General features: G+C 40.0%; 1 protein-coding gene across 2 annotated transcripts in view; it reads right to left on the bottom strand.

The window, feature by feature from the left end:
* ctdp1 (CTD (carboxy-terminal domain, RNA polymerase II, polypeptide A) phosphatase, subunit 1) overlaps positions 1-12,736 on the bottom strand; it is a 53,668-nt gene extending 40,932 nt beyond the window's left edge. Inside the window, exons 1-10 of one of the 2 annotated variants that reach the window (XM_068332269.1) lie at positions 12,249-12,736; positions 10,148-10,231; positions 9,446-9,539; positions 8,452-8,580; positions 7,923-8,073; positions 6,876-6,966; positions 6,308-6,474; positions 3,557-4,594; positions 435-576; positions 92-322 (exon numbers count right to left, since the gene is read on the bottom strand). In XM_068332269.1, coding sequence (XP_068188370.1) covers positions 92-322; positions 435-576; positions 3,557-4,594; positions 6,308-6,474; positions 6,876-6,966; positions 7,923-8,073; positions 8,452-8,580; positions 9,446-9,539; positions 10,148-10,231; positions 12,249-12,544 — 2,423 coding nt within the window. In that variant the 5' untranslated portion in view covers positions 12,545-12,736. Of the gene's footprint in view, positions 1-91; positions 323-434; positions 577-3,556; positions 4,598-6,307; positions 6,475-6,875; positions 6,967-7,922; positions 8,074-8,451; positions 8,581-9,445; positions 9,540-10,147; positions 10,232-12,248 lie in introns of both variants that reach the window. The other variant, XM_068332268.1, reaches the window with a different exon arrangement.
* Positions 12,737-13,363: the final 627 nt, after the last annotated feature.

The raw sequence follows: 13,363 nt of genomic DNA on the forward strand, positions 1-13,363 counted from the left end.
TAAACATAGTCAAGGTAACTGAAAGAGCACACAAAATATCCAGCTGTGTATGATACATCCCTGTTATTTTTAACTGCACTTTTGTCATTACCTGAGACAAGACTGTTCTTTTTGATCAGGGAGCAGCAAAGACCCTGACGCTTGGATGTACGGTGACGGCCGTGAAACCTGAGGGCCTGTGCGAATCAGCTTCCCTGTGACGGGATCGTATGTCCGGACCTCAGGGGCTGAAATTGGAGGTTTGAGGTGGACAGCAGCTGGGTGGAAAAACGGCTTCTGAGCAGAACCCAGATTGTCAAGGAACGCTGCTGGATTGTTGCTCCTTCAAGAGACAAGAATGTTAGAAAGTTGTGATGTATTGCAATAAATATATGAGAAATGGTCTGACGTAGATACAGCTATGTATGACCGTGGTCTTTATATAGATCTTTTACCGCAGCGACTTGGAGAAATCTTCCTTCAGTGGGTAAAGTAGCTCCTCTACCCTCTCCCAGCGTTCCAGACAGCTCCACAGCCAATCAGGGCTGACAACATGGAGGTGCTTACAGCCTTGTGCCTGTCGAACCTTCTCGGTACCTAGGTGACAGGATTGACAGACAAAATTTTTTTCTGGAAAAGGTATTACAAAACAGTTTCAGTTGGCTACATAGTTCAGAATAATTTTAAGGAATCTCTTTCCTGGAAAAGAAGACAAAATAATTATTATGTCAATACTCGAAGAAGGAAGTAAGATGTTTTCTCAAGCCACTGCTTTTTTCCCCCAATAGCTTTCTTAGAAATCCAATCACGTTGTGTTTAGTTAAACCTGTTTGGCACAAAAACTATATAAGCTCACTGGGTTATTTCTGTCATGCATGGTGAACAGTCACATGATGTTCACATATTGAGACTGTTTGGCCACATGTTCTGCTCACAATCCACAGTAATCCTTGTCTTAAAGTTCTTTGTTGCCATGTTTAGTCATTTTATGATAACTTAGACAGCACAAGAAGAATTTGAGGTCAATGATACTTTATGAAGTAATTGTACTGACAAAAAAGAAAAGGGAACATTATAGGTGATCCAGTGCAACAAGGCTATGGGCCTAGTGGCACTGTGAGGCTACACTGAGGAAGCGTGTACTGCAGCACAAATGTATCAAGTACGAAAGAGGTATCTAATTTGCATTATAATTCCATTTGTATCTTTATCAACTTCAGAAATATGACAAAAATGCAAGAGAAGGTGAAAATAATCTAGCATAATCAAAGCAGAATGACTGTTACATCCTGCTTCAAAGCGGTGATGTATTGTAATTGTCAGTGTTCGTCCGTTCGTTCATTCGTTCGTATGTCCACTAAATATAGTTGCATATAGAAAGACGGACCAAAAAGCATATTACTTGGATGGCAAGGGGGATGACAATGAGATGACCTTGACCTTGAGAAAACTAAGTCTCTGACTGCCTTGTTTTGGTATTGGATTCTTCCTTTAATCAGCCAAGTTTCCCATCACAAGTATTGAGACTAATAGAGGTAGTGAGGGCTTGAATTAACTCATTAAAGGGTGATTGCAGTTGAACTGCTTTCCCCTCCAGTGGGTGAGATTTGTGATTGTGATGTACTGACCCCTGTAAATTTTAAGCTCTAACAGATAAGTTACGTGGACTGGACTCCAAATGGGAGTTTGTGCCAAACTTGAAAATGTTCTTTTCAACCAGTTCTGATATATCTTTTTCAAGAAAGAAGGAGTGAACAGTTGACAACAAAATGAAAGAAGACAATTTATTAAGTAGACAAGTAGCTTTGGGACATCAGTAAGTACTCACTTAATAAACATGAGACACATATTATTTAAGAAAACATGAGCTTTGGACCAGATGGACACTTGTCAAATGTGTTGTTCAGACAACATAATGGGCCTTTTCAACAGCTCTTTCCAAACTAAGTGGCACACTGGTCACGCTGCCCCGATTCCATCTGATTTTCCTCTCCATCTGATGTATAAGTTGATTGCCAAGTGCTGCTCTCAGCCAGGGTGCCTCCCAAGGCAAAGGTGCCATGTTCTGTTCTTGTATTTATAAGGTAACAAGACTTTCAACAATTTGCTCAATTTTTGAACTCCTCAGAATATTTGCATCTATAACTATCGGAAAATGTGATATATAATAGCAGTCAAAAATTTGGACACACCTTCTCATTTAATGGTGTGTCTATGTCTATAACTTGCAAACACGGTAAACATCAAACCTATGAAACAAGATCAATATAATTATGTAGCAAACACAAAATTGAGAAAGAAGTTTAAATATGTGAAATATTTTATATTCTAGAAATAGCCACCCTTTGCTTTAAAAAAAGCTGTAAAAACCCTTGGCCTTCTACCAAAAAACCTCATTAGATTCATTCATTCATCTTCCAACCCGCTTAATCCGCTAACGCAGGTCGCGGGGTAGCCAGTGCCTATCCTGGCAGTCTCAGGGCGTGAGGCGGGGGACACTCCGGGCACGACGCCAGTGTACCGCGGAGCCACATAGAAACAAACAACCACTCACACACACACTCACTCCTATGGTCAATTTGGGACCGGCCAATCAACCTGAAGCGCATGCTTTTGGAGGTGGGAGGAAGCCAGAGAACCCGGAGAGAACCCACGCAGACACGGGGAGAGCATGCGAACTCCACACTCGAACCCGGGTCCGCCGTGTTGTGAGGCGGCAGCGCTAACCACTGCGCCACCGTGCCGCCCCCTCATTAGATTGTCGCCTGAAATTGTTTCCACTTCACAGACGTGCCCGGTCAAGGTTAATTTATGTATTTTTTTGCCTTCTTAATGTGGTTAGGACCATTAATTGTATTGTGCAGAAGTAAGGTTATTTAAACCGTTGACAGCCCTATTTGACATGTATTAAGAATTTACTGGTACGTTATGGCAAGGTCCAATCAGCTAAGTAAAGACAGGTGACAATCAATCATTACTTTAAAAACTCGGTCACTGCAGAAAATTAAAAAAAATAAAAATAAAGATTGCATAACCAATTGCAGTAGCAAAGACCATCAAATGCTATGATCAAACTGGCTCATATGAAGACTTCCCGAGGAACAGAAAACCAAGGGTCACTTCATCTGAGTCACCAGGTGAACAAATCACACTAGAGCGGTTCTCTAGTGTTTTTTTTACTGCCTGTGGATCTGAGAGGACTGTAACTTCACCGGTGCTGTATTTCTTGCATAAATGATACATTTGAGCTGACAGTGGGAGGCGTCAGCCCACCTCCGGAGCACTGTTGAGGCGCCCTTGAGCAAGGCGCCGTCCCCCATACATGTCACTCATTGGAGGTGCACCACGAAGGAGCTGCCTGCCACTCAACCTCACCCTCACCTGCATGCCCACTGGACCCTTGTGTGTTATGGGCCTGTACACACTATATAGATGCATGTAAAACTACTAACCTGTGTGTAGAGTGGAGTCTTAATTTCCTCTTAGGGATTAATACAGTTAATAAAATTAAAATAACAAAAGAAGAATATGAACATATAAAGATCACATTTCAGTCAAATTAATGTAGTGAACTCACCAGCTCGTGCTGCTACGAGATGTGTTGTCCGACTGGGATCTTTTGAGCTAAGAAGTAGATTCCTGCCAATCTTGGCCCCCAGTGCTTTGGCGTGGTAAAACTCCCGGGTCCTCTCCATGGGGTAATTGGTTGGGTACAAGCCGCTGAATACTAACGTCATACCCTCCAGTGTCTTACTTTTCAGCTCCGGGACAATCTTACGGATGTCAGGCATTTCAGAGACTTCCTTCTTCATGAAGGCCTCATAACGGGTGAAATACTCTGCGTGGATCCTCTCCAGCACCTCCTCCAGGTAAATCAGGTGATCATCCCGGTCATTATCAGATTCCTCCTCCTCCTCCTCATCTTCCATACTCTGGTCTAGCAGCTCCTCGCCCATAGTGACTCCAGATAGTTCACTATTCTGAGATTCTGTTTCAGGCTCCCTCCTATCCGAGAATCCATTTCCCAGCTCGGGGTCTGGGAGAAGAACTCCTGAAGGTTCTGTTGCATCAGAGGTGGTTTCTCTGTTATTTTGACCCTTACTTTCTCCATCAACAAGCTCTTTTGTCATTTTTAATTGCTCACATTTCTTTACCTGGCAAGACTTGCCTTCATTGTCACTCTCTGGTGAAGGAAACTTTTCTGTAATGGAGTCACTATCACTGTCACTGGAAAGGTCAAAATCCAAGTTATTGGACTCGTGGCTTAGTGCTTGCAATTTTGCACTATCCTGTGACACAGGTGTTACAAGTGTCCGGTTGCACTCCTCAACCTCCTTATCATTCGTTCTGTCACCCACATGAGTTTCCCTTGATTCCCCTCCAGAGTAGGCCTCAGTCGCCAACCCTTTACCTTGTCCAGATTCGTCCTCCACAACTCCTGAAGGGTGTGTTCGTTCAATTGTTGGTACTCCCTGAGAAGAATGAGATGTTGTGGAATCCTCCTTTCCAGAAATGTTGAGGTCTTTCGCTCTTTTCCTGAAGCCATTATTTTGCTCATCTCCACCAAGTGCCACAAGTGAATCCCCACTCTCTGCCGTTCCACTTGGTGGTCCTCCTGCTGGAACCAGACAAGGGGACAGTATTCATGGAGTCATGCATCGGACTCAACAGCTACAGATGAAAGTGTTTTAGGCTCAATCACATCAACCAATTTGGAAACTATTTCCTGATTGGCACGCACTTTTCCTAAGATTTTGCAATCGTACAAACTGCTCCAAAATGTCCCAGTCCTGCCCAACAAACTTCTTGGTAACTACTGGAGTTCACCGAGTCCCTGCAGCCCAAATGACCCTCATAGAGCATGATTTAAATTTGAGTAACAGCCTGTGAACAACATACAATAGTTGAACCAATAGTCATTCAAACCTAGCAACACTGAGAATTGACTTAGAAGTGTTTATGTCAATGTGTTGCTGTAGGTAAAGCAATATTTTACTTGAACATGTACAGAGTTTCTCTGACCAACATTTGACTTGCAAAGCAACAACTAACTTGCTTGAGGCAAAAAATAATTCTGCTTAAATAATTTGCATTTGATCAAATTTTTTACATACAGTATTTGCACAAGGTAAAACATTTGTGAAGCACTGATGAGGACTGATAGTTGGACATGCGCCAGTTCCCCTCCAGGGCACTGCTGAGATGCCCTTGAGCAAGGCACCAAAGCCATGAAATATTTGCTCCCAGTACTTCCCAACACTCTCTTCATTTTATGTCTGTAGACCCTTTGTATGTGCTCAGATCCAGAAAGAAAGAATTTCCCCAGTTGTTGGATAAATAAAAGGATTCTTGTTCTATATTTGCAGACATCATCATTATGTAACTTGCAGCTTTTGTAGGAGTTATCATTAATTGATGGGATGGCGTGAGAATGGGTGTAAATGAGGGGAAACACCGGCTGGCCCCAAGCTGGTTCTTTCCTGCCAGAAGATGAAGCTAATAATAGTGCATCTTTGAAAGAGATTCCGTATTGCGAGGTCCATGCAAGTAGTCTGGGTTCATCGCATAAACTCTTGATGCTGGCTGAACGTCAATGCATTGTAGATTTATTGTCTGCGTACAGCCTGGGTTCCTCTCTATAAAATGACAACTAGAGAATTCAGTAATCCATAGGAACTATACGGCAGTACTGTTAACAAAAAACAGTTCCTGTGTAATACCCCATTCATTTCTAGTCTGGTACTATTCAACTATCAAAACAAACAGGAATGGTTTCTTTTGTTGCTGCTATAAATTCAGTCATTCAAATTTTCACAATTATCAGTGTTAGAGAGTTGTCCTCATTAAATCGTGTGCTTTATCTATTTTTAACTCAGCTCAAAGATAGCCAAGCTTCACTGCTTTTGTCTTTACTTTTTCAGTAAAGTACAATATTTACATCTGCTGCCAAGGAGATTACATTTTTGCCCATGTCCATTGGTTGATTTGTTCAAATCCAGTTCAGATCAGATAGTTCAGATCCAGAAAAAGATGAAGGGGCGGACAGGAATATTTTGGAAGATTTTCATGACAGAACAAAATAGAGTTGGGGCAAGCAGAACCGATTTGCATGAAACATCGAGCTAGGTGCAGATATAAGCTCTATTGAGAGTAATCCTAATTTAAAACTGGACTCAAACACTGGTATCATACAGTTGGTGTCTGCTTTTAATGACCTCTCTCTAATCCTCACCTGCCAAGCAATCAAAATAAAGAGTGTACTCGTTCTGTAATTTAGACATTTTTTGAATGTGATTTATAAACTGTAAAAAATGTGTGGCCACGGCACCTTTTCTTTCCATTAGAGCTTCTCGTGATCCAGGGGGAGCATTGATGTCCCCTGTGCCCTGGAAGTAGATGTATTTCTTCACAGTGATGAGGTTGGGTGCAAACTTCCACACATCCTCTCGATCATCGATAATGCAGACCATCGAGTCGCCGCAAGGGAACAGATTTCTGTAAGGAGAATGGTGCACAACACACTAACTAAATTTCTTAGCTCTATTTTTAAAGATAATGTAGTGAGGTCATGATTTATTGTAGTTTCACTGTGGTGATGTTATAATGACAGTATGTTCCCATGAAAAACAATAAGAGGCTCTTCAATTTCTGACACAATGCATCCAACAAATTCCATTTGCAGAATGTCACCAATAAATTTTCATAAGTGACACTGATTCAGAAATAGATGCCTGTTCTTTGTACTCATTTAAAGGACAAAATGGTCACTACTACCAAGAAGAACAATAAAAAACAATAAACAATGAAGAAAACAAATGTCTAGAGAGTAGAGAGGTGCAGAGACACCACAAATAGCAGCGATTTACTTATTGGTATTTGCACAAGGCAATTCTCACCTAAGATTTCCTGTCTTTGAGAAAGGATCAATACATTCATCTCTCGAGAGGATTCGATGTGAGAAAAGCTTCTTTTCAGGATCCAGAAAACCTAAAAAAAATAAAAAATGAGTAAGAATAAAAATGAAGTAAATAAAGAAGTAGTTTATAATCAGGTTCTAAACATGAGATCCTAGGTTTCCTCATCAAGGCTACACAGAGCAGCAAGCTTTAGAATGCAACACACCACATTATAATAAATGGAATGTGCTGTTTTATATCTAGCCATCTAAATTTCAATATATCACAATACCTTGTTTTTCCTCAGCTTTTATTATTAGGTTTGCTATTTATGTCTTAAATTAAACAAATGGATAAGACTTTGAACAGAGGTAAAATAAGACACTCTGGCCAGAGCCTCTTGGACTACAACTGAGGACGTCAATAGTGCTCTGAAACTTGCCAACTTCCCTCTACCAGGGCCAAGAGAAAAATCCAATTCAAATTGCATTAAACATTCATCATATGGAGGCAGAACAGTAAAGGACTGGGGCTGCTGTTCTTATAGACATTAAGATGAAAAATTGCAGCCTGCATACCAAAAAGACAGAATATAAACAAACTACCTATACTTCAATGTAATTCAGCCTTGAATCATAAACTGAAGCATTTTTATTTCAAAGCAAACCAGTCAGCAACCTGCCAAATGCCTCTAAAAATAGACTGAACATGATAGGACAGTATTATAAATCTGCATATTTGACAGATAACCTGCCAAAAATGTTAATGAAAAACATTAACTGGCTTAATATGCGTTTCAAAATGCAGCACTCCTACTGCAAAAGACATATGGAGATAAGTTGGTGAACCGTCGTATCTAAACATGGACAAACAGTGACCTCTTATGGAAACAAGCAGATAGTACAAGTGAAAAGCTAAAAGTTTCATCACTCAAAGTTAAAATAGTTTCAATTCTGGATTTTTATGTGAAGAATAAAGATACAGTCTTACGTAATCAGTGTCTTTACTTTAAGACTGCTGTAAAATACAAAACAGTGAGGGTATTACCAGCAATGGTGTGTGCGTAGAGGCGGCTCCCGAATGTGAAGACATGCAACTCGTACAGTTTTGCAATTTTCTCCAAAAATTCTTTGCAATGTGGGCGTAGCCGTGTATGGAGCATAGGTTCCCCTCGCCCCAACTGGAAGTGAAAAATGCCCTGGGGGAAACAACAAGAGTCTTACCAATGATATTATCAATTAAAGAAACAAATTTAGGGATTAACATCAACACTTAACATATAATTCGGAATAACAGTTTAAGATTAACAAAACTGACAAATATCTAATAACATATGGATAGCAACACTGAGTGCACAATATAGACAAACCTTCAGGCTCTCATGGAGGATATCCATAATGTTGGACCATTTGCTTACACACACAAGTAACAGAAAGTGTTGAAACTGTTGTGTTTATCAACTGAGTAACTCTAGTTTCAGAATATAAAACACAGTTTGCAAAACTTTGTGGACAGAAGAGGTTGCTTACATCACAGCCATGACAGCATAGGAGGAGTAATTACGATGAAGTAATACCTTATTGGACAAACGCTGGCAGTGCTGCTCAGTGGTATGGATCAGGGTCTGGTCCAGATCCACCATCAGAACCAGCTTCTTGTTGCGGTGGAGCCTCTGCTGGTCTTCTCTACCCAACTGTTCGGCTTGCTGTTGGCGTGAATGAACTCAATAAATAGAATATCAGAAAAACTCACAAATGAGCAATTCCTATTTTGAATTTTCAATGTTCTTTATACATAAATATGTAACTTATAAAAAAATTATTGTATTTATTGCAGGTAGCGATGAATTATCACCCGTTAATGGACAATGTCTATTATTTCCAAATTATTGTTATTATGTCATAACATTGTTAGTGAAGGCAACTGTTCCACCTCTCTCCTCAAAAACATTCAAGTCTGCAGTGCTTCCTCTGGTAATGTTTTCCAATGCAGGATGTGGGAGAGCATGGGTGAATTGTGGAGGAACTCTGGCTTTATAAAGTTTTTTATATATTAGTCCTACAGTTTTTTTTTTAAACTTCTGTCCAGACACAGTATACTTCCACACTACTCTATTCCCCAGAGAAAGAAGAGAGCTGTTAACTTGAGATTGAGGATCACACGACATCAACACTTTCAACTTTCTATTTGAGCATGCTGAGCCTTTAACAGGGAAATCTTTTTATCTGTGACTTCACTCCTCGTCGCTACAATTTAGTTTCGGGGTCTGTCAGATGGTCGAGCTTTGAAAAGGTAACAGTGACTGATCAATCATCCACATATGAGGCCAATACTTTATCAGATGGTTTACACTGAAACCATTTCGATTAACTTTCAAATACCACTCAATGTCCTGGGACATCTTTTGTTTGAAGAAAGATCAGCATTATAAAAGAAACGGTACATACATATAACAGGTTGAAATGATTTGTGACCTCGTCCTCCACAGCGATATAAACACACAGCCTAATGGAACCAATGTGAAGCTTATATGCCCAGGTTTCCAGCCATCACATCATAACATGACTCACCTCTGAGCTGACCATAAGCTCAGGGACACTGTGCACCATGGAGACCGTTGCTGTGGAGATAGGAGTTTGCTGGTTGCCATTTGTGCTCTGCAGCCTGAGAGGGAAAGGAAGACAGGGAGTGGTATTTTCTGGTTTGTGTATCTCTTAGGTCTTAGGTTCTTGAACCAAGTAATTAGCTTACAAATGCAGACTAAGTGCATCGTTTTGATGTCTTAATACAAAAACATATCAAGTGGTATGCAAGATTATTCAATGGTACGTAAAATTTCAATGTCAAGCAACGCCTCCTCTCTCACAACCATACTTTTTCTTTTTAATTTAAAACAATTAAATGTATAAATAGAATTTCTACAATCAAAAGTTTTGGATATTAACTGAACCCGAAAAATGTAGATATCTGACACAATAAAGAGTGTCGCCTACATGCACACCTGATTTATGACACAATTTATACATAGAAGCGTTACCTACAGCTTAGATCTGTGGTGCCCTCTGGTGTTAACAAAAAATCCAAACACATTCGGGTCAGACTTCCAACGTTTATTGTCACTTATATTAATTTGCTCACTAAAACAAATCAGTACCGAGTGAGGGTATGTGTATAAGAAAATAAAGCAAAACACATCTTCCCAAAAGTGAATGGAAGAGTTAACTTAAAACATACATTTCCTTTTAAAAATGACAAAATTTTCATATACTTACTGAGTCAGGTCCTGGCCACATTCAGCACATAAACCCTTCATTACAATTGGATGGCTGCATTCTTCTATTCTGACGATAACACCCCTGCAACAAAAATAAAAGAAGTGTTCAATTACAGCAGAGCAGTATATTATTTCAATTGTATGGTCCCAAAGTGCAATATAGACACTGCAGTACATGCAATGTAACTTATGGAAAAATTAACTTAGATGACGAATTTCATGCAATTCAATTCAAAAGGTGCAACCACAAGGTTTCTATGGTGATCCCACAATATAAAGTTTGTTTATTTTACTAGCCTGCTTATCTTCCATTATTAGACTGGGCACTAGCTGTTTTTTCTTTTTGTTGCGCAATGGGTAGCGCTGTCGCCACACAACAAAGCGGTTCTGGGTTCAAGTCCCGCTCTGTGTGGAGTTTGCATTCTCTCCCAGTGTCTGCATGGGTTCTCTCCGGGTTTTCCGGCTTCCTCCCAACTCCAAAGACATGCGCTTCAGGTTAATTGGCCGTACCAAATTGCCCATAGTGTGTGAGTGTGAGGGTGCATGATTGTCTGTCTTTGTGTGGCTCCGCGGCACACTGGTGTCGCGCTTGGAGTTTCCCCCGCCCTAAGACAGCTGGGATAGACTCCAGCTTCCCATGACCCACTAAAGAGGTTCAGAAGATGAATAAATGTTTTTTTTTGTTAAAAGACAATAACACCCCTCCAACATTTATAGATGATAGATGCATTACATCAATCAGAGTCGATTGAAAGTGTGTCACGTGACAATGCAATCTCCACCAATCAGTTATCAATTTATCCCCGCTCTAAATTATCATTCGACCACTATATTCCGTATTAATTCATATCGTACACTTGGTGTTGATGTAAGTGAAGACTACTACATGTTACATGTTTGAACCTGAGAGGTCTGCCATCAAATAATAATATTAAAAACGTGTTAGGTGACAGCAAATGGTAATATTCCACAGGCACCTGGCACAAGCGGCTTCCTGTCCATCACTTTCTGTATTGTGTATGTTACAGAGCACCTGAATTTCCTTCAGGATCAATGAAGTATGTACGTATGTAGAAGTTTCTGAATAGTAATAATAGGGTATTATGCAAATCCAACCTCAACGTTATAATATATTTAGTTTATTTAGACAGTTTTCACATAATTAATTTTGAGAATACACTGTCATAGCAGCTAATTAATTTTTAGTCGGGACTGAAAAATCTGAAGGCAACACGTGCTCTTAAACATTGTTAGGTATAATCTATTCATACTGATATAGAATGGTTAGTAAATCTTATTTTACACGATGGCATCTTGCGTGCCACAAGGTGCAGAAATTTTGACTACTACAAAAAGCCAATAATCTAGCACTCATTCAAAAACGTACTGTTCGAAAGCAGCGTGTGTTTGCCGAAATATATTTCCTGTATTTTGTTAACAATACACCGATGTTTTGTGTCAAAAGTATTTTGTGGTACCTATCGAGACATTACTTATGGGTATTAGAGATTTTGTACGGTTTCACGACAAGGCAGTACCGTGTATACTGTATTACGAAAAGTCGTCAGGAATTTACGGGACAACAGCTTCTACAAATGTCGTGCTATCGAGACTGCTGAGTCAAGGTAAACAACGACACAACCCTTTATGTGTCTGGCCTTCAAAATAAAAGACAAGTCAACGTCTTACCTCTAATCCCTAATAAACCTCTTATCAAAGTAACAATTTAACAAGTCACGTACAGTATACTTACATTATGCTGACAACTACTTTACATTTTTGATTTAACTGCAACATATGAGAAAATGAGGATCCGGTCGTCTAAAGGACTGCATATTTATTTTGAAAGCTAAGGGCAAATGCCTGCTTGTTTGTTTAGACCTACTTCACGCGACCAAGTGTTGTTAGTGATGTTTAGAGGTTAGCAAACAAGCTAACTTTAACTTAGCACCTCTATGTAGCAATGCTAGCTCGTTAGCTAGCTGATGTTACACTGCGGGTGAAGTCAATAGATAGCAAAGTGGCAAAAACTCAACCAATGACAGTAGCAGGATATATATAAAAAAAACGAGTTAGCCATAACAAGCAAACCAACTCACCCGGGAGGTATGACTTGTCCAAGTTGACAGCATAGCTCCTTGACTACTCCTGCGCGGTCCGATTTCACCTTCTTCTCCGGCTGCCTGGCAGCCTCTGCCCCATTATCCTGAGTAATAGGAGCACACAGTGCTAGCACAGTGTCCACGTTAACAAGCGATCCGGGTTTGACTTTCCACTCCAGAAGTCGAAGTGGAAGAGGCCCAGTTGACCAACAGATATCTGCCACCTGCACCGCGGGGCCCTCCGGTGCTGCATCGCTACTACCATCGGTAGTATCTGCAGAAGGATCCTCCATCTGCTCAGCACTCGACAAAAATCACCAGAGACAAAATGTATTCCTCAGACCTCGCAATACCCGGTGTATCATTAAAGCGTACATACCAATAGCATCAAAGACAATTAAAAGAAAGTACTTCCAATTTAAGCCCAGTGGTTTCCACCATCGGCTACGTTCGCTCTTCCCGCCCGTAAACAGGAAAACGCAACACTGCAGTTACACAGATTGTTACAGCATCCGGAAAACTGAGCAGTGACGAAAAACATTGGCTTTTAAAAATAAAATGACCAAACAATCTTATTATAGTCGACCTAATAATGTAGTACAATGTGACAAATTTAAATTTTCATTACGATACTTTATTCACACAATTTAGTCAATTATTCCTCTGGATATTTTGTGATGGATAATGACTGAAATTAAGTTAATCTGAAAAAATATTACCTTTAATTTGAAGCTAGATACTGTTTCCGGTTTTATTTTGCTTTAGTCAAATCACACAACATGACCGTGAATTCCCCTGTGACAAGCACATAAATGTTTTTACACTTATACCTGTACTGTATAATATCATGAAAATAAATCAACAAAATCCAATAATAATGACAAAATATTAACAGTTAAATCAGCTTAGCTCTGTCTTTGTTTCTCTGCCATAACTTTCCATTAAGCTTCTGATGAGGACCCACAGAGACCTGAGTGATGTAAGATGATGTAACTTAGAAATATTACTACAGTTCTGTCACTGCTTAACAATAAGCTTATCCAATGCACTTAATGGCACTGTGCTTTACAATTACCTGCCTGTGGTTCTAATGTGGTTCAGGCTGACCCTGA

The sequence above is a fragment of the Antennarius striatus genome, chromosome 14 (assembly GCF_040054535.1).
Source record: "Antennarius striatus isolate MH-2024 chromosome 14, ASM4005453v1, whole genome shotgun sequence".
Classification (NCBI taxonomy): Eukaryota; Metazoa; Chordata; class Actinopteri; order Lophiiformes; family Antennariidae; genus Antennarius; species Antennarius striatus.